The sequence below is a fragment of the Phoca vitulina genome, unplaced genomic scaffold (genome assembly GCF_004348235.1).
Source record: "Phoca vitulina isolate PV1807 unplaced genomic scaffold, GSC_HSeal_1.0 scaffold22, whole genome shotgun sequence".
Classification (NCBI taxonomy): domain Eukaryota; kingdom Metazoa; phylum Chordata; class Mammalia; order Carnivora; family Phocidae; genus Phoca; species Phoca vitulina.
In genome coordinates this window covers 31618876-31641029 of record NW_022589725.1, presented here as the reverse complement: position 1 = coordinate 31641029, position 22154 = coordinate 31618876, and the positions used below count along the sequence as shown (strand labels likewise).

Sequence of the window (22154 nt, the reverse complement as noted above, 5' to 3'; positions counted from 1 at the left end):
CTGAAGGAGGGCATAGTGCTTGTTGTTTTGGGATTTCTAAATTCTCTGCCATAAACATTCAACCTCAAGAACCTGCACTGTCACTTTCAAAGGCCCCTTTTTTGGTCAAAATGGTCCTTATTCCTAACATCAAAAATAGGCAACTGTTCGAAGTTAAAACACTGCATTATGACAGGATTGGCGACAGTCCTAAAACACACTGTGTATTTTGTACGGAACCATGGGCTTTTGTGCTTTCAGGGAGTTTAAGTTACAGTTTGAGGCCTAGATTTGAGGAAATGGTAATGATTTGTCACAAATCCTATGCATAAAAAAACAGGTTCTGCAAACTATGGCTCATCAATGATTTTTGTAAATAAAGTTTTATTGGAACACAGCCTTGCCCATTTATTTATGTATTGTCTTTCTTGCTGCAGTGGCAGAACTGAGTGGATGGGACACAGACCATATTGGCTTGCAAAGTCCAATATATTTGCTATCTAAACCTTTACCGTAAAAGTTTGTTGATCCCCAAATTAAGAATTCCTTAAGTCTATGTAGGTCATAGGGCAGTGACTAAAAAATGACTAAAATGTTGAAACAGGTTTAAACACATACAGATGCAAAACTGAAAATAATACCAAGTTCTGAGGGAAATAGGAAAATACTTTGACAAGTTTTAAATCTGAGTCTGGTATATATCTATATATCCCACCTCTACCCAAAGTTTCCAGACCCACTTGGTTTTATGGGTTATTTCGGTCCAACTTTTAGGTTACACAACGTATTTCAGACCCTAGAAAAATACAAAAAGCTTCCAAAAAACCCTTGGTGAGACCAGCATACCCTTAATTCCCCAAACTGAACATGTAAAGCTTATAAGAGAAAATTACAAGCCAATCTCACTTATGAATTTAGATCGAATAGCCTATAAAATATTAGCAAATTGAATCCAGCAATGTATTGAGTGTCACTTGATACCCATTTTTTAAAATTTTTAATGGAATAAATGTAGTAATTTAACAAACAGTTAATTAATCCCTTAATCTTCCACCAAAAATCAGAAGAAACTGTATTTGATTTTAATATATTATGTTAACTAACATCATTAAATTGTATTTGAATAAGTACATTAAATAGATTAATAGATTTAATTTTACATGTTGATCCCAGATGAGAGGCACTTAGTGTTTTTTCACATCCCCGGACCGCACAGAACCCCAGCCTGCCGCGGGGAGCTGTATAGGCTAACCAAGTCACTACCCTCCCCAAGCTGTAGGCTAAAATGGAGGGGCTGCACTTTGTCATCTTCAAAACTTGACTCCCAGGTTTCAATTAAGGACAAAGAGGTAGCTGGGCCCTGTTCTGGTTGTCTTGCTAGTCAGACAATTTCAATTTAATCCAAGCAACAGAGAGGAAGCTGCTTGAGAAAACACTTTTGAGTGGCAGGGGCATTTGTTGAAATGGTTTACTGTCTCATTTTGATTCAAAAAGTGGCATGCAACTCAAATACGTGCATTTGTGGGAAGGACTGTGCGCACACCACCAAGAAAGAGAACAATGGCTCGGGAAGGGAAGAAAAGAGCCCTTCCAACGCAGACCTTTCTTTTTCTTCCGAGGTCTTTTCGGCTTCACAAAAGGAGACATATTTTCCATATAATTGCTAAACATGTTTGCTTATTACATTATTCTTTAATTAGTTAATGATTTTAGCCATGCTTTGCTTTTCGGATATTCATTTTGTGTAATAAAATAATTATAGATAATTAAACTATCTCAAGCCTTTTTCTTTCCCCCAGCAAACATGCTGGGTATCCAAAAATGACAACAAGTTGTAAATTAATCTGGAAAACAAAGCATGACAGATGAATGATTTGGTTGGAATTAATTAGGCACTAATTATATACTGGAACTAGATGAAGAATGAGACTCATTATAAAAATAAAAAGCGATTCTGCAAAGATGCACAGTTACAAACATCCTTACCTTCTGTGATGATGGAGTTGTTCCTTATCCAACTCAGGGCCTTACAGCAATCTTCTTCGTCGTTGAGAGTGAAAAGATTGCAAGGAACTTTATCAGTGTATCGCTGCTTCCCGCTGTTTGGAATCTCTCTGTTTGTCACGTGTTGACTAATATCAGCCCCTGTAGGGCACGGGACCTGAAGTATGTTACAGAGACATGCTTATTTTGGTGGTAATAAGGGAAGCACTGACACAGCAATAAATACATTTGTTCATTTAATTAAGTAAACATAGCAATGTCTGGTATAGGTATGTCTTTTTCTGTCCTCAGATACAATCAGGTTTTAATTGAAAAACAAAGAACAAAAACCAGGTGGAATGACCACTCAGAGACAATTCTCAGAAGGAGTTGCTCTAGTTATCTAATGCCACATAATGAATTATTCCAAAATTCAGTGGTGCAAATGACCATTTACGAGGCTCACACATTCTGTAGGTCAGTAATTCAGACAAGGGCAAGGTGGGAGGTGTTGGAGGCCTCAGCTGGGAAGACTCACAGACTGCGGGTGACTTGAGGGCTGGGGGCTGGATTCATCTGGAGATAAGCCATTTCACTCCTCCACACGCCCCCTCCCCCGAAAACATGCCAGGTATTCAAAAATGACAGCAAGTTGTCATTATATGTTCAGCAATGATGCTGGCCGTGGACTGGGATTTTGGCTGGGGTATTGGCCAGAACATCACATGTGGCCTCTCCATGTGTCTTCGGCTTCCTCACAACATGGTGTCTGGCTTCAAAGGGCAAGTGTCCTGAGAGAACCAACCAGTACAGAGAGCTCCATATTCTTTTCTAACCTAGTCTTGGAAATCGAGGAGTGTCTCCTCTACTGTATTCTATTCATGGAGGTCATCATAAAAGCCTGGCCAGGATCAGAGGGAGGGAACCTAGAATTCATCTCTTCATGCAGGAGTGACAAGGCCATGGAAGAGCACATGGAATGGGATTTGACATAGCCATTTGGTAAGAACAATCTTCACAGAGGCAATTATACCAGGGATTGAAATCCAAGTGCATAGAGGGGTGAGGCAGAAAAGAAAACGAGGGAACTGGACTACTATTTACTTATGAAAAGTATAGAATTATTCTTCACTTTGTCAGAGAAATATTCTCCCTCTCCCTCTGTCTCTCTCCCTTCTTCCCTCCCTCCCTCTCCCTCTGTCTCTCTCCCTTCTTCCCTCCCTCCCTCTCCTCTCTGTCTCTGTCTCAACACACAACCCTCCCAGGATAACTTCTGTTCTCTCCCTTTTGACACAGACATGAATGGAAGCAGACCCTTTCCTCTAGTAAGGGAAAGCAACAGTAAAAACATAATAAAGGCTGACACTTGTCAAGGGTACTGTGGCAAACTCAAAGGCCCATGTGCTGGCCAGAGTTTGGTCACAACTCAACTCTATACACTTGGTGCCAGGGTAGACTATGGGTTCAGTGTGCCCAGATCTGATTTCTCAGGAAATGTCAGATACTTTTTTTTTTTTAATGTGGACTCAATTTTCTCATTATTGTGGTTCAAATTAGAATCAAACAAACACCACCGTGACAGCCAAGTAAAATAGCACAGTGGCATGAGTTTGCCCCATGGGCCAGCACCTCATCCCTCTGATTTTTATTTGGTGACCAGGAGAGATTAAGTGGAAGATAATGAAGCTGGCACCAGGAGCAGGACTTAGAGGCAATGCAAGGTCTCTGTTAGAAGACCTGCACTAGCTGCCTTGCATACTCGTGCTGTCAGGCCCATCGGCTGTGAGGCAGGGATCGGTTTACAGTGATGATGGGCAAGAAGTTCACTTGCAGTAGAGACTGTTGTGGGTGCAGAAGAGGTTCTTGCTCCCTTGACAAGTGCAACAAATGCTTTTTATATGGGGTAGATGTGAATGCTGGTTGGTGCTTGAAGAAATGGGACTTCACTAAGTCTCAGATTACATCTAGGAAACTTTCTGGTTATGTCTTTCCTCAATATAAATGGTAAGCCCTGTACATTACTGCGATGCATTTAATTCATTTTCAAACTGGATTAAATAGCTTAAAAAACAATCAATTTTAAAACCTAGATGTCCTTTCTCTATAAAGAGCCTAGAGTATAATTATATTTAGTAAAAGGGAACAACTCAGGAATTAGTGGTCATTTACTGCAACTACAATTGTGGAGGTAAAATTTTCTTATTAGCAATATTATTTGTTTAGCAAAATCACACTAAATTTTGGTAATTTTATATTCATAGGTATTAGAAAGCAGTCCACATAAGGCTCTGGTAAATTATTTTATTTTATTTTTTTGAGTATTCTCCAACATTTTAATAATTGTTTAGGCATGCCCTATGACAATTATCCTGAGTTCCTCAAACAACCCCCCACCAGCAGCACCCCTATGTTTGGCTTGTTCATATCCCTTCACCCTCTCCTCTGCTATTATCACTGGTATCTCTGCTTGTCCTTGAAAGTAAAAAGCAACTCCAGATCACAGCAAACTCAATGGCCTTGCTCCACAGTATGGCCCTTGCTGAAGAGACAGAAAAGGGGAGAAGCACAAAGGACCGTCAAGGGTTGGGATCAGGCACTACCAGAAAGCCCAGCTTGTGTTCTAAAAAGAGGCTCTGAGACATGTTCCCAGCATCTAAGTCTTCCCTGGCTTGGAGAACAGGATGGATGCCTTCACAAACACCAGTGTTGGAATTTCTAGAAGCCACCCAGGCCACAAAGACATCCCTGCAGCGCTTCACCACACATTCATTGCTGCAGTACTCACTGTCCCAGTCCTTCATCACAACGGGAGGCTTCTCACAACCCGACCTCACACAGCGACGCTGGGTGAGAGCGTCACACGGGAGACCCACTCACAATTCAACATCCGTTTGAGAAGGCGACTCAACGTCAGGAATACATCTGTGATCATCTCACAGATTGTCTCAGGAGAGGTCTCCTCCACTGTATGGGCCTCGGGGCTGTTCTTCACAGGCCGCTCAGGACTGCTTTCCACAGCTGGTGGGACCAAGGGCACCTGCATTTTCAGGAGGCACAATCTTCATCTGCAGAGGAGGTGGCTACTGCCGTACATGGGTTCGAACTTTCTGAGGTGGAGGCTGTGGCTCGGCCTGAAGTGGGGCAGGCTGCTGTGGAATGGCGACTTGCTGCTGAGTGGGTGGCTGACGCATCTGTTGCAGTGGAGGGGGATTGTCGTCAGGGTGGAGGCTGCTGCCGCTGCAACACTGAGCGAGTGACAATTTGGGCTTGTTGACTGGGCTGGGGAGTGGCTGTACTGGTTTGGCTTAGTTGGATCCCCCGGGAGGTCACCACTGTGGCGGGCTAACAGTGACCATTCTTCCTTAAGACATAGTCATAGAAGAGGGCAACATCTCTTTGGTAATAATCAACATGGTGATTGTAGCCAATTGATAATGAACATGATCATGTCAAAGAATATGTCACAAAAACAGAGGTGCCTGGAAAAAACAGAGGGGTGGCTGAGCCCCAGCCCCAGAAGATGCCTGGTTTGCCACATAGGAGCAAAGAGTGGAGTTAACAACAATGGGACAGGACAGGGCAGGGGGCTCTGTTGAGGCTGATGCTGGAAATGCTGGGTCAACAGTAGCCATAGGAGGTGGAGAAGGAGTCTGTGATGGTGGTACTGTATCTAATTCTACTGTTTCCACAGTGGCCTGACACTCCTGAGTGTCTTTATATGCACTCAGAGCCTTCAGATGCTCTTTCTTGGCAGCTTCAGTTTTCCTCTTATACACCTGTTTTTGCTCCTCTCCAAGACTATCCCACATGGAGGCCACAATTTTTGAAACCTCCCCAAAAGTGGCATTGGGATTCTGTCCCTTGATGGCAGCCTGTGTATCACGAGAGACTAAAGCAGATGCTGAAACTGGCTTCTGAGGTTCATTAGCATCTTTCTTTTTTCTTGTCTTTGGGGCCTTCTGCTTTTTTCCTGCTTCCACTACAACTGTCTTCTGGCTGGGAAGTTGCCTCCAGAAATCCTCAATACCATTCCTGTGAAGTGAATTAGTAGGTGAAGGAGTGGTTGAAAGACGATCCTTGAGTGACTGGGCAGGTGGCAGGATGGTGCACCCCCTAAGCTTAAACCAAGTTGAGAACTGGGTTCTGACTGATCAGTGGTGGTCAACTGGCTATGCCCCATCAAGCCAGATGGCATGTCTGTCATTGGTACATCAGTTGTAACAGGTGGGCTGGCACTTTACTGAGCTCCTATAGAATGGTCCAAGTCCATGGTCAAGCCCCCACTCAGGAGCCCCCCACCCCGCCCTGCTCCATCAAGCCATGGGTAATGCCCACAGACATGTCCAATGTCTAGACCCCATATTGGGCTGAAAAGCTAACATCCTGAGAGGAGGAAGGGTCTGCCAGGTCATCAAAGTGACCAACCACATCTGAGACAGCCAGGGAGGGGTCAGAATCCAAGGAGATAGGTGGGATTTCAAATTCCTCATCTCCCAGACTTGGTGTATGGAATGTCTTGGCACCTGACAGGAAGGGGTGCGAGGACCCTGTCATGGTCAGGTAATTGTCATTTCCTCCGGGAAACTCCATCTTCACACAACGGCTACCACTGTCTCAGTCCCCTCATCGCTCCCACCACCCCTACCGGTGGTTAAGTTATTTTAAATGAATGATATTGAATGCTGTGCTTTGGAGGTTTGAAACCTCACCAGAACTCCAATAAGCATTGTAGCATAAAAGAAAATGAAATTTAGGTAACAGTACACCCATTTAGTAGGTCATGCTTTAATGAATCAGGAAAAGTCCTTGGCAGAAAATGGCAGGGCTAAAGAACAAATTGAGAGCTATTCAATTAATAAAACTTTCAATGAGTTATTATTCCAAATAGTAAGTGTTTAGATTAAAAAAAAAAAAAAAAAAAACAAGGAAGAATAAGGTCCAAAATGAAAATCAGCTTATCTACTGCGATCCTAAAATATAATTGCATTCTGATAACCCATTTTTTCTTGTGTGCACTTAAATGTGTGGGATTGGTTTTGCACACTTCTAAATTAAAGAACTAGAGAAATTAAAGGAAAATTAATGAGATAATGTATTTTTCATATTCACACAATGGCATTTTCACACACTAGGCAAAACTGAAGCTAGGATTTTAAATCCCAAGGCCAATTAATTTGTCCACACAGAATTGAGCAGAACTCAATAAATGAAAAAAAGGTCTTTGGAAGAAAAATCATATTACGTCATCAAAGTAAGGGAGAGAATAAAGTTTAATAGGAGAGCATGGGTGTATTTCACCATCCAAACTAGAGAGTGTTCTGCCATTAACTAAACTGCCGCTAGTGATTGGTGAGTAGTGGACGACTTTTCGACCATTCCATCAGATGATTGGGAATTGAACAGCCCAGCATCCCTGACTGATGGGAGCCCCTCGGCCACACCATTCCCCTTAGCAAATTAGTAACTTATCATGGCAGGGACTGCTGGTGGCCTCCTCAATATTCTTTCTCTCTCTTTTTAAAAAGATTTTATTTATTTATTTGAGATAGAGCGATCAAGAGAGCATGAATGGGGGGAGGGGCAGAGGGAGAGGGACAAACAGACCCCCTGCTGAGCAGGGAGCCCACCATGGGGCTCGATCCCAGGACGCTGAGATCATGACCTGAGCCGAAGGCAGACTTAACCCACTGAGCCACCCAGGTGCCCCTCTTTTTCTTTCTTAGTAACAGGTTCCTGGTAAATACACCCAGTTGAAAAACTACATTTCCTAACTAGTGACCTAAGAGGTAGTCAAGAGATTTATAAGCAGGAGTCCTTAGGTGGGGCAATGGGAAAAATCATTTTGCTCTAGTCCTTCCTCCTTCCTGCTGATGGGATGGCTGGAGCCACAGCAGCTACGTCAAGATGCTGAGAATGGAAGCCACTTAGTAAAGATGGAAGAACAAAAGATTGAAGGGTCTGAGTTCCTGATGACATCAGGGAGCCACCTTACCAGACCTAGGTTGCCTTTCTCCAGATATTTTTAGTGAGAGAAAGGAAGGAGGGAAGGAAGAGAGGGAGGGAGGGAGGGAGGGAGGGAGGAAGGGAGGAAGAAGTCCTAGAATTTCTGTGTTGTGAATATTTTTAAAAGCCAGAAAGTGTAATTCCTGGATCACATCTGTGAGAGAGGGAGGGCGGGGAGGGGAAAGGGAAAGGGAAAGGAAAGAGACAGAGAAAGAGGGAGAGAGGAGAGAGACAGGGGCAATGGCAAAGAACTCATAGTCTGGAGACTGAGTTTAAATCCCAGTCTGTCACTTTGTCATCGTCTGACCCTAGACAAATCACCTCCGCTTCACTGCACCTTGGCTCCCTCATCCATAAAATGGGGATGAAAGTGGCATGGATCTTACCTTTGGAGATTTACTGCAAGAACTGCATCAGTTAACATGTGTGGCAGTCCCTCAACCTCTGTCAGGTGTTCCTACTGCCTTATGAGGGCCTGCCATGCCATGCTCACTGTCTCCTGTGCAGGACATTCCCCCTTGGAGGGGACCCTGACTCTGTTTTTGTTTTTGTTTTTTAAGATTTTATTTACTTATTTGAGAGAGAGAGAGAGTGCACAGTGGGGGGATCAGCAGAAGGAAAGGGAGAAGCAGGCTCCCTGCTGAGCAGGGAGCCCGAGGAGGGGCTCAATCCCAGGACCCGGGATCATGACCTGAGCTGAAGGCACTTAACCAACTGAGCCACACAGGCGCCCAAAACCCTGACTCTTGGGAAGTTGTTTCGTAGGATGAATAAGCACTGTATTCCCATTGCTTCTGGTGGTCTGTCTTCCATTGGCTTCCCAGGGCCATGACATAAAGTCTGATCTGTTTTCTGCATGTACACACCCTTCAAATATTTGAGAACAGCCATCCTGAAACTTCACCCCTGTGGCTGAACATCTGGGGCAACTTAGAGTCTCTGGATGCGCTTTAGCTTGATTTTTCCCATCTTAAATGTGACTCCAAGAAACAAATACTCCAGGCACCTCTGCTTTTGTGACATATTCTTTGACATGATCATGTTCAGCATGTAATGAGCTCATCACCTCTGTATTGCTGTTGCGAATTGTATCCTTTGTCGACATTAATGCTTTTCTTTCTCCAATTAATTCTGCTTTGTTGGATACTAATCTTGCCATTGCTTTTGATAGCCATTTGAATTTGCATGGCACCTTTTGCTGGTGCGCTCTTAACTATCATTTCATTGAGAAACTTTGGGTGTCATTTCTTTTTTGGCATTTCTCTTATATTTTGCATTTGGTGCAAACACAGAGCCTCGCTGTCATAACAGCACAGTGTAAAACCATGGCATTCACCATTGCAACTGTTGTTCTTCCTAATGCCATTCTGGTTTATACTTGTTGAAAGCGCTGTGGCTGTTGCTTTGTTTTCTTCCCTGTGGTTACACGAATAATGTTTCCTCCTGTCTTATCTTCTTCGGGGTTGGGAAGGTGAATTTACTTGTGCTGTTCAAAAGCATTCATTGATCTTATTCCTTCTACATATAGGAGTCAATACCTAAATATTACCTTTGGGTTTCCCCATTTAAGGCATTTCTTACTTCTACCTGGCCACCTCTCTCCCTATTTTCAAACAACTTGGTCTTGATTAGATTTAGATGAAGGCTTGTGATTACTCGTTTTGCATTTTTTCTCAGACTTACCAACAGACTTACAAACTTTTAAATTGTTTGGTGCTTGTCACTTATCTTTTCAAACTATCGTCAAGTCCTATCTTTTCCTTTCTGCCTCAGTTATTTGGAGTACACATTAAAGAACGAGAAAGATCATTCTTCTGAGACCTCACACATGGAACAGCTTTTTACTGTCTTCAAATAGGAGAGACTTAGGTGGGCATATAGTTATTGAATCACCACAGTCTCTTCAAAATTCTGTGTGGCTAATTTCATGTTCTTATGCCATTTCCTCCTGGAAAGGTAATTTGGGGGTGCCTGTCTTCTTTTTGTTCTATTTGCGGGGGAGGGTTGGTAATCTGTTATTTTTCTCTTGAAATTTGTGCATTTTTTCCCTACCATTCCCACAGAACCAATATTCCATCAGAATATAACTGGCTGAGAAATTTTGTCTTTCATTTTGCCTGGAATGTGCCCAACTGGATAATATGGTGTTAGGTAAGGAAAATTTTCTTCTAGCATATCTTTACTGTCTCTATTCTATTTGTCAGGGTGTCTTCTTTGGGAAAACCAATGATCTGTATGTGGCCTCCATGTTGATCACACCTTCTCGTCTCTTATGCCCTTTGCCCTCTGCAGCAGCCCTCCAGGGGAGCTTTGTGCTTTGTCTTCAGCCTCTAACACTGGACAGCAGCAGTCCCGTCTCTTGATAGGGATTTAATTTCAAGCCTTTCTTACCCATCTTCCTTTTCATCTAATAATTCTGTGGCCTTCTCAGCTCAGCTTCTGCTCTTCAGATGGCTCCAGTGCCCATTTCAGAGGCTGGCTGATCAAACTGTACTGAGGAGAATGAACAGTTCTTGCAGTGTGTGCGTGCGTGCGTGTGTGTGTGTATGAATCACGCATTTTGGAATATCAAGAGTGTGTTCTTTCTCTGATTTTTCCAAATGTGGTTCCCTTTCCCTCATTCCATGTTACACTTTTGTTTCTGGTGTCTCTTGCTACGCAATAAACTCACACCAAAACTGTGGCTTAAACAACCACCACCATTTTATTACTTTTCATGATTTTGTGGGCCAGAAATGTGGGTAGGGTTTGGCTGGGCAATTCCTTTATTCCATCTGTTAACAACAGAAGTCACTTGGTGATATTCAGCTGGTGGAGGGTCCAAGATGGCTTCACTCATGTGTCTGGTGCTTTGTCAGCAACGGCTGGAAGGCTGGGCTCTGTTGGAACTGTCAGCTGGAGAACCCATGCATGGCATATCCAACATGGCCATCACAGGGTAGGCAGCTGGACTTCTTCAGTGGCCTCTCAGGGCTCCAGGAGCCACTGTTGCCATGAACAAGGAGACCCTGCATGGCCCCTGACCAAGCCTCAGAAGTCACACCACATCACTTCCTTTGTACTCTTATCAGTCAAGACAGTCACAAGCCTGCCCAGATTCAAGGGAAGGAAATGTAGACCTCATCTCTTGGAATGTTATTTTCCCCCTTTAATCATCCCAAACTCAGTGAGGTCTCTTCATGGTAAGCGCTGTTCTAGACATTGGGGAGTGCCTCTCAGGTCTTACATGGGAAGAGTCAAAGTGGTATACACAGCTCTCTTTTTAGCTGTTTGTAGCAGGTTCTCACCTGGGCCTGCACCGTTCTGGATGCCCTGCTCTTATTTACCCCATCAAGGATGTAATTAGCCTCTGTGGAGCCCACATCATATTGCTGACCCACATCAAGCTCAATATAACTAACATCCCACCTTGCTCTGGTGGGATGTTCTTGCCCCACCTGCTGGCTTCTAGTGAGCATCACCCCTTTAAGAGCCCTTGCAAGTTAACACATTTTTATTCTTCCTCTTGTTGAGAAGCCCCAAAACCAGGCACGGGGAGGCATCTCTCTGTCTCTCCATGGCTCTCCATGTGCCACGGAGAGTGGCCAAGGACCTCAGTGGCAAGCTATCCCAGAGCTTTGTGCATGAGCACCAGCATGTGCCCACCAACAAAAACAACGCAATCAGTAGGCAGGATGGGGAGGGGAGTTAGAGGGTACTGAATATGAGCTAGAGAAAGCTTCATCTTCCAAAATGGAAAGGTCATAGACATTGTCAGGAGTTGATAGATCAAAGATAAAACTTCTATAAACACATTATTTGCTGTTCTGGGGGGTAACCCCTGAGGAACTAACAATAGAAATGCCTCCAGGTGGTTGCCCCTCGAAAGAGGGCTTGGAAGGTAGAGACCAGTCTGCCTCACACACAGCCCTGCAGCCCAATTTAATCTTTTACTTTGTGCATGGCTTTTCTGATAAAAAAATTAAATGATATGTATTTGGATATCAAAAATATAGCATAATATTTTAGAATGGCTCATGCCATTTAAAGGTCTGTTTAGAGGTTAAAGTTTGTAATGATATTTTATAACAGGTTGCCTTCTTGCTTTGGATTTAAGCTTTATTTTCATCATTAAAATTTTTTTTTTCCAAATCACAAAATTGGGACAAAACCATGAGAGAGTTGAAGAGAAGGAGATAGGAAAATAAATAAGAACTGGAAGCCTTCCTCAGTGAATTCAGCAGCCTTTTTTGTATCACTCTATGTACCTTTAATTTTTATGTCCTTCTGGAAAAATTAAATTAGAACTCCCTTTATCACTTCTTCATTTCATTTTTCCCGTTGTAAAAAGGGCAAGAGCTTAACGTGCCACAGACTAAAGCTGCAGGGGCAGCTGGACACACATGGGCAGATGCCCGAGTCTCTGGACAGCTGGCCGGGTCTTCCACTCACATTTTCCAAAGTCCACGGTCCCAGGCAGCAGCTGGAACTCGGTGGGGCAGGTGGGGGTGGGGGGACAAGCTTAAGGGGTGTACGGTGTTTTCTCCTGGTTTAATGTTTAAAAAGAGGAATACTTAACTATCAAAATAAGGTATTCCTCCAGTTTGTGTTTATCCTTTAATCAGAAAAAAAAAAATCCTTTTCTACACTGTGAAAAGTGGATTTCTTTAGTAGCAGCAGTAGTGGTGGTAGTAGGAGGAGGAGGAGGACAAGAAAGAAAAGCAATCCCTCAGAGGCTGAACCCTACTCAACATGGCCCGCTCACGAGCAGGGCTGGCCTCACCTGGAAGCTTCTTAGAACCGCAGTGTATCAGCCGCCCCCCAGCCCCTGCTCAGAATCTGCATTTTAACGAGATAGATGCACAGGGGCTGTGGGTGCACATGATGGTTTGAGAAGTGCTGTTCTAAGGTACGGATGAGAGATTCTAGGTCAAGAAAATTCAAGTCCTGGTTCTTAGCCTTAGCTTAGAATCATCTGGGTGTTGTTGTTGTTGTTGTTTTTAAATGCTAATCGCTGGGCTCCACCCCAGAATAATTAAAACAGAGCCTCTGGCGCGTGGTGGGGCCTGGGCATGGGTATATTTCAAGTGTTCCAGCTGATGTCAACGTGTAGCCAAGGCTCAGAACATTAAGTACATGATGCTGGGAGCTGCTCAGCTGTCTGTTCCCCATCGCACGCTGCCTCCTCCTGGCTGGGCTCTGTGAAGAAAACCTGCACATGCTTCCCCCTGTCAAATCCACCGCCATTCACAAAATGGCCTAACCCAGTACCAGATAAAGCATGGCAGCGCCTGGGGTGGGGGCGGGTTGCTCCGTATTTGTCAGAAACAGACCCACCATGGGAAGGCCCCTCTAGGTTCCCGGGAGAAAAAGACCCCATCTTGGAGTTACAAAGTCAACCTCCTTTCATCAAAGAAATGCCTTATTTTTGTGAACCACATGAAACGCTAATGTGTGTTGCAAAGCGAAAATATTAAAATTCGCTTCCCTAAGACATTGAACAGCTTCCGTTGTCTCCAGCAATGCTCTCCTCAAATGTGGTTTGAGAATTTCATCCAAATGGAAAGCATGGTCACTGGGTAATCAATCAGTCACATTTCCTAGTTTTATAACTGAGAGACAAAATAAAATAAGGGTTGACAGAAGGTGCGCATGTTTGAAATACTTTCGCATGAGCCCGTCACCACCGCCAAATGTTAGCCTCTTGAGGCATAAATTAATTTACCACAAACGCATGCCGGGTTGTGTCTGGATTCTGCTCTGGGGAGCAGGAAGTGTTAGACTTTTGGACAACAGCTTCAAGAATGACATTTCTCCAACTTGCTGTGATTTTTACCCTTGAGCAGAATGTTTTTCTTGGAATGGATTTCCGGGAGGAGATCGGACATAATTCTCTTCACGTGTGTGCAGCCTCTCTGGCACTTTTATGATGAGAGTGGCAGCTGTCCCGGTGGGAAGTCTCGCTCCCAACCCTGAGGACGTGTGCCCCGGATCACATACGGGCTGTTAGTCCCTGAGATCTCACCTGGTACTGCTGCCCGGTGCAGAGGATGAGATGGTCGTAGAGCACGATTTCCTCTTTGGAAAGCACCACGTGCTTGGCTGCTCGGTCTATGGCAGTCATTCTACCCACCACCACGTTGACCCAGGAGCACAGTGACATCAACGCGTAATCTTTGTCATGAAAACAGTGGCTACGGAGAGAAAAGCTCCGTCAGTGACATTTGAGCAGCTGACAGTGGGCATTAATTAGACATCTGGTGAGCTGGGTCAAGTCCCCTAGTGGGCCAAGTCTGTGCTCTTGCCATGAGTATACCAGGACCCCGGCTAGATACCGGGAGATTTTTTGTTATGAGACATGTAGTCACAGATTGACATCTTCCCATTAAAGCTAAATCGTTCCACCCGGCATAGGCCAGTGTACAACAGGGAGGGCGTGTGTGTGTGCATCCGCGTGCATCCGTGTCTTTGTGAAATCATTAATATATACTTTTTCTTCTGCTTCTATTTCATGGTGGGTGTAAACTGACTTTAGCTGTTGAATTGTCATGTCGACCACAGACTCAGAAGGAATGAGGAAGAAGAAAGTGACATTGCTGAGGATTCCCAAAGGCAGGGGTCAAGGTCCTGAATATTGAGAACCCTTCATATTTGCTAATGTTTTTTTCAATAAATGACTCATTCTTAGAATTAGTGTATGGATTCATGCCAAAACAACTACACATTTTATTTAGAGATGTCAATTAGGGAATGACGTTTGCTGAGAGTATAGTCCCTAGAGACTTTTGGGATTCACTCTGTAGAGCAAAGGTGATTTGTGGGGAACTGGTACTTCTGCAAACAGTGGGTCCAGATGGATAGGTTTTCTTCTCTGGGTTCCATTTGAGTTTGAGCATTCTACCCTAATGTGAGAAAAGTGGGGTTTTGGTGGCTTTAGGTTTATTTAAATAAAGAGTTTTATGAGGGTGGTTTCCAGAATTTTTTGATAGGTCTGACCTCATGAACATGACCTTTTATTGATCCTGTTCTAAAGACCCAGAGTATAGGGTGGCAGAATAGTACGTGTTTCATTTACTTTTTTAATGAATTTATTTATTTTAGAGAGAGGGTGAGAGGGGGAAGGGGCAGAGGGAGAGAGAAGAATTTCAAGCAGACTTCGAGTTGAGCATGGAGCCTGACATGGGGCTCGATCTCATGACCCTGAGATCATGACCTGAGTGGGATGCTTAACCGACTGAGCCACCCAGGCACCCCAACATGTTTCATTTAAATCTAGGCTTTTCTGTGCCATGGTCTGTGTCCCTGATTTGTCACCAATGAGAGTGGACCCCGGGGACTCTGCATGCCCTTTCAATACTTCAGTTTCTTGACCTCTTGACATGAGGTAACTGCCCTCCTCACATGCCTTGGCCATTGTACGGGATGAACATGAGAACGTTAAGGATGCTGTTTTGTCAAGTGGGATGCGTATGTGAAGGGTATTGTTCTAAATAATATTAATGATGCATAATCCTGTTTACCCTCCTTGGAGGCAAACAGGATTGTGAAGTGGTAATGGGAGAACATTTTTTCTTTTTGATCCACACATGAGTCTGCTCTTACCACACAAAAAGAATTCTCGTAATGGATGCACATTAGACCCCGTTATAAGGGCCTGTGAAAGAGAAGGGGGCTCTGGGCTTTGTATCTCTCCATGAAACAACACTTAAAAACAAGAAAATTTCTTTTTAATAAGAAAAGAAAATCAGGGACTGGCCTGTCATCAGAATATAATAGATAGTGGGATGAAATTCTCTTTTAAACAACCATTTTGGTAGCTCAAAGGAAAACAGGAAATTTCGCTGATTTTACACATTCATGAGAGACCCACAAAGGACTGTCCTTATTTGCTACACCGTCTCTTCATAATAGGAATGGTACTGTCAGTTGTCCAAGATGAGGAAAAATTAAATATAGTTCGTTCACAGGGATTAGTCTTATGAAGGTTTGCTCAAAGATAAAAGTTCTCAGGGGAAATTTGGGGAAGGTTAAGACAGTGTTATTTTTAATGACAGCAGGACAGTAATGTTGATAATGTCAGAATGCATATTTCAGAGTTAAAATCTGAAGCTCTGTCCCGTGGGAACTGGCATTAGGAATACTGGTTTTTTTAGGAACCTTCAGAAGCACTGAAGAATGTGGGGTGCTTGCTTTTACAGTCTGTTACTATACTGAGTGACATCTGTCAGTTTAAAGTATCACTGTGTAGGTGACTACTGTTCATTCTGGGTCTTCCTTAATGTATCCATCAGGTAGGTGAAATTAGCCATTGGATACTGTTGGTGATAGTTTTCCAGAATTATTTCCTAAGGAAAGTTAATGAGCATTAGGATTCTAACATGGCAGGGACTGTCTCGTGGATTGGTGACAAGAGAAAGACCTCCACTAGAGTTCTCTGGAAGAAAGAGAAAGAACCAAAGAAGGAACATCAATAAAACTTCAGGTTTCTCAAATGAGCTTGACCCTGACTCAACACTAATGTGAAAGTTTGTCTTCATAGAACATTCTGGAAACAGATAATAAGGAAAAAAAAAACAGAATTGCAGGATGGGGAAATTTCTGGAAGGGGACATAGGTACAGAGTGGCCAGCTTGCCCCCACAGCCAGTGGTCAGAAGACTTAGGCCAAAGCTCTAGGTGCAAAATTACAAGCAAACTCCAGGGGTGCAATTACAAGCAGGGTGGAGACATGCACTTCATGAAATCAGAACCCTTCAGAACTGGAAAGAACCTCAGAGGTTTTCATAAATGATTTACTGTGTCACTCTGAAGAAGGAACATCACAATTAACATCCGCTATTCAGGGTTGATTGTCCAATTAGTGGATTTCTCCTGCTTCCGGTTTCTCCTCTCCTCCCACTGCCTTCCTTTCTGCTGTATCCCGGCATGTCATTAGCACCTCTACAAGAAACTGGCCTGGGGTGGGTGGGGGGGACATGAGCGAGACAAAAAAATGGCTGTTCAAAAATTAATAACAACAATAATCAAAACACTGGCTAGGGCAAAGTTGAAAATTTATATTCAGAATGAGGAATTTAAATTATTAAATTTATGGATGTCAAGATATTAGTTATCCATGGCCAGAGATAATTTCCTTTATTGAGGTAGGAGGACCATTTGAAAGGCAACATCCTGTTTACATTTCAATTTGTGGCTTCTAAGAATTATGATAACATGAGTCTTCCACCCAGAGGCATCTGGCTGCATTGTTTAGTCCCTGTCTATAACCTGATTGAGAGAACTTTTGCAGGTACTTTTGGATGCAACTTTCATCTGTTTGACATTATTTATTGAGTACCTGCTGTGCACCAAGCACTGTCCCAGATGCTGGGGACACAGTGTGAACAAGACAAAAAAAATCCCTTCCCTATAGTAAACTAATGTTTACTATAGTAAACTCTATAGAGTTTACATTATAGGTTAAGGATTCAGAATATAAAGAATAAACGTGATCTTAAAAGGCAAATTATAAAATATTTAGAAGAATTTCTGTAGCAAGAAAAAAACAAAGCAGAGGAAGGAGGACTGGAGTGTGTTGGGCGTGTGAAAAGTTGACATTTAAGCCAAGACTCCAAGGTGGAGACCTGCCCACTGTGTTTCAGAAACATCAAGGAGACTATGGTGGCTAGAGTGGAGAAAACAAGGGTAACAGTGGTAAAAGATGAAGTCAAAGAAGTAAGCAGACAGGGATGGATTTTAGGTTGGAACTTTCTAGAAGTTTCTGTGAGGATGGAAATATTCTGTAGCTGCGCTATCTGATATGGCAGCTACTAGCCACGTGGAGCTGTCTGAGCACTCCAAAATATAGCTAATGTAATTGAGGAGCTGAATTTTTAATCTCATTTAACTTTACTGAAGTTACATTTAAATAGCCCCGTGTGGCTAGTAGCCACCATATTGAACAGTGCTGTTCTAGGCTGTTCTGTAGTTGACACGATCTGATTCATATTTGTGTGGCATTGCTCTGGCTATTGTGTTGAGAATATGGAGAGGCCAGGACAGAAGCAGGACCACCAGGTGACTCTCCACCTAGCCACATGTGGGTCCCATGCTGAGTCACACCAGCAGAAAGCCATTTGCTCGCTGTTCTCTCCTGTAGCCCCTAACATGGGGGCTGACAGAAACCTCCATCAAGCTGGCTAAACTGCTCTTCATGAGACGTTAATCAACAAGACCAACATTTCCTGGGAATCGTGTCATTTGGAAGACAGGCAATGATGGAAGGATGCACATGGGTTGATCCTCTACCCTTTGTCAGAACTTGCGGTTATAGTAATTTTAACAGAAAAACTCCAGCAAGGTTGGCTTATCATACACTTTTCACAGTCAAAAAATCCAAAGCTCAGAGAAATGAAATCCCCTTCATAATAGGGGCATCCACCTGAATCCGCACCTATCCGGCTCAAAACCCATGCCTTTTTTACTGCCTTGATGCTGTCCTTCAAGAGAAATAAAAGTTCAAAGTCTGATGAAAGTGTTAGGTCAAAGTGAGCCTGGTTCTGCTGGCAAGGAGTTGCTGCCGTTTTTCTCACTGTTTGAAGATCTCTTCATCATGGATTCTAAAATGAACACCCTGAGAGGGAACAATTTCCTTCCTCCTCGTTGGAAAAATTGGGACATTGTTTCTAGAGGTGGGGAGCCTAGTAATTCTTGTACCCATGCTTTGCTACAGGAAATTAAAATTAATGCAAGCTGTGTGATAATGAAATGGCATTTTCTAGAACAGATGTTGACAAATAGTGATTCTACTGGGATGCAAACAATGAAGCTTGCCCAGACCGGCAAGAAGGTCGTAGCAGATCAGCCCCTCATGACAAAGGGCCCGGGGTTAGGGGTGTGAGACCCACACCCCAGCGAAGTGCCCTGTCAGCGAAGTGCCCCGTCTTTAGCTCCCAACTCTGAACCTTGGGGGAGTAACCTGGTCTGATGCAAATACAGTCACCAAGCTTCCCTGTGCTGTAGTGTCACTTGGAAGCCAAGGGCAGGAGGTAGCTGGGTCAGCAGGCTGGAAGAGGGCAGACATCTCCCCACAAATACAAAATGGCAGCCCAACTCTCCATTCCCTCATGAACAGATTTGTACTTATATGTTCTAAGTGAGTTTGAACTCCGGGAGAAAAGCCTGCCACCCTTCCCTTTCCAGTCTGAAATCGACTACAGTTGACCCTTGAACAACACGGGTTTGAACTGCATGGGTCCACTTACACATGGATTTTTTTTTTTCCTCCATAAATACAGTACAGGGTTGTAAATGTATTTTCTCTTCCTTGTGATTTTCTTAATAACATTTTCTTTTCTCTAGCTTACTTTAAGAATACAGTATATATTACATGTAACATACAAAATAATCAACAACTGCTTATGTTATTGGTAAGGCTTCTGGTCAATAGTAGGGTATTACTGGTTAAGATTTAGGGGAGTCAAAAGTTGCATGCAGATTTTGGACTGCATGGGGGTCAGCACCCCTATAACCCCGTGTCATTCAAGGGTCAACTGTATTGTCCACACAAATGAGGACATTTAGGCCTCAGAATGAAAAAGCAAATGGAATTCTTACTCGCTTGCTAAAAACTTCCTTTGTTCGGTGCCCAGAAGCTTTTTTCCAGGGAGTCCATGGGTTGAAATCAGGGTGAGATTACTAAACTTCAGGTGAGAGCTAAGGAGAGAGAAGAGAACACGTAAAAAAGGAGGTAAAGCCGGACTTGGTGAATTATAATTCCATTTAACCTTATTTCATGTGTCATCCAATTGTTGCACTCTTCTTTTCAGCAACTCTTTTTGCACAAACCTTCCAACAGAACCGACCATTTCAATGAAAGAAGGAAGATGGTTCTGGAGCAGCTAACTGCAGAAACTTCCCAAAGCTACAGTACTGTCATGCCAGGTACCATTTCATTTTTTAAAAATTTGCTTCTCCGACTGAAGCAAAATAAAGCCCAACATTGGGAGGAGGGAGGAAAACTGAATATAAACTAATGCACAGTTCAAATTTCAGACTACTTCTAAGAATTGCTTGGGATCACAACCACCATAGCTGACACCTTCTGAATGCTTACCATCGAGTGCTTTGTGCGTCCCTCATTTGGTCCGCGAAGCAGCAATACCATGAGGTCAGTAAAAATATCCCTATTTATTATGTGGAACTGAGGCAAAGTGATGTGCTCGAGACTGTACAGCAGGAGAGTCTGAAGGCAGGGCATGAAGCCAGGCTGTCTGGCTCCAGCATCTTCTCACCTAACCTCTGTCTTCATTGTCCTGTAGACACCAAGCTGTTGACAAGGATCCAAAGATCATCTAATCCCCACTGGTCAACATTAACTTTATTATTTTCATATATATATATACATACATATATATATATGGCACACCTTGCATTTACTACAAAAGATATATATATATATTATTTTCAGATCTCTCTTTCCCTCTTATATATATATATATATATATCTCAATTACTCAAATCAGATACCAAAATATCACCTAGGAGAAAATTCTAGAAGGTTGCTTTTAGAAGCAAAACTGCTTTATATTTGCATCAGACTTTCCAGGGCCCAAGACACGTTCAAGGACATTATCATAGAGATTAATCTTCAAGGCGGTTTGTGCCAGAGGCAGGGGGCAGGTTGTTATTATCTGCATTTCATACAGAGGAAAACCAAGGTTGGAAATACCAGGTAATTTGTTCACGGTCCCGAAGCTCACGGGCAGCAGGACCGGAGGTGAGAGCCATGTCTCTCCTGCCCCCAGCAGTGCCCTCTGCACTCACCTGGCTGTCCTCTCAACAGTCCCGTGAGCGATGCTGGGTAGCACGACGCAAGCACGTAAGCAGAGGCTGCTCAGGACTGACATACTCAAGACTCACTCCCTATTTCCCCTTATGTATTAAAATACTCTTGCCGCAAATTTGCCCTCCAGCTCAAGTCAGCAAAACTTTATGGGTGAGTTGATCTTTTCATAGGATGGTGAGAAAGATATTTCTCTCTAAAATCTCTTCTGAGTTCACACCTCCCCTTAAACCAACCAAATGCCAAGAAAGAAACCTTCACCAGGTTCAAGGGGAAAACCTGCCCTCCTTTCCCATGAGGAAATTGGAAATTTTCCAAACATGGAAATGCTATCAATTTACTGACAATCTGTTAAGTACCACTAAAAACAGGAGACTTTTGGTAACGGCATGGGCCGGCAATGTAATAAAACTCAACTGCACCTGACATTTAAAAATAGCTAAATATTATGAAAGGTTGTGTTCTGAAGTCTCTAAGGATGCATGTCATTTAAGAATGAATATTCCTATTTGATACAAAGAAAACCAAGCACATCTTATCCTCTAATAATAAGAATAAAATTTTTGAATATGTTCAAATAACATAAAGGTCACAATTAACCCCAGCTACTTTGCACACTGATGACAGGTCTTTAATCTAGTTCCATTTAACAGAAAATGCAAATAATAATATGTGTTTATGCCAACATGAAGTTAAAATTTATTTTGGCTTTGGTGCCTATGTGATGGAAATGTGGTTTATGTTGGAGTAATAATACAGTTATATACAGGCCGTTTTTACAGCTCTGTGTGAACAGGCGACTTAGTAGTTATCCAGCTATATCTTTTACTACAAAAACAATCCCTTTGGCACTGAATCATTTGAACGATCTAACAACATGGATCAAATGACTCCTAAATTGCCAAATTGCCACACTGTAATATCCTGAATTATGCAATTGTGTAATTAAGGACTTCTCCAAAAGATTTTGAGTGGGGGGCATTGTCTGGATTTTTATCTATAAGGGTACCAGCTTTCCACTCCTTTTCTTTCACCTTAGCTAAATTCCTTTTGCCTTCTTCACTGTGGCTGCTCTGGTCCTTTATCCAGTCCTCAAGGTCACTACTTTAGCCTTTCTTGTTCTCCCTCTGGTCCCCTTTCCTCATTCTCAAGTGAGTACATCTCCCACATCATAAAGAAAACAGAGACCAGCAACCAGGCTCCCCCTAACCCCATTTCCCTTCTTGTTACCTCCAGTAACATCGACAAGAGCATTCTTCCATTCCCCCTAATTCAGAAGACAGGTTCTCCCCATTAACCCTGTCTCTTCTTCATGTTCCTCCCTATCTCTCCCTATTTCTATACCAGCACTCTTTTCTTACAACTGTACTTAATAAACCTGAAAGTAA

At 43.1% G+C, this 22154-nt stretch overlaps 1 protein-coding gene across 1 annotated transcript in view; it reads right to left on the bottom strand.

The window, feature by feature from the left end:
• The window catches only part of CFAP61 (cilia and flagella associated protein 61), a 296977-nt gene that overhangs the window by 83244 nt on the left and 191579 nt on the right, over positions 1 to 22154 (bottom strand). The window contains exons 19-21 of the mRNA XM_032420163.1: positions 19539 to 19637; positions 13970 to 14138; positions 1966 to 2140 (exon numbers count right to left, since the gene is read on the bottom strand). Of these exons, the coding sequence (XP_032276054.1) occupies positions 1966 to 2140; positions 13970 to 14138; positions 19539 to 19637 (443 nt within the window). The remainder of the gene's footprint in view (positions 1 to 1965; positions 2141 to 13969; positions 14139 to 19538; positions 19638 to 22154) is intronic.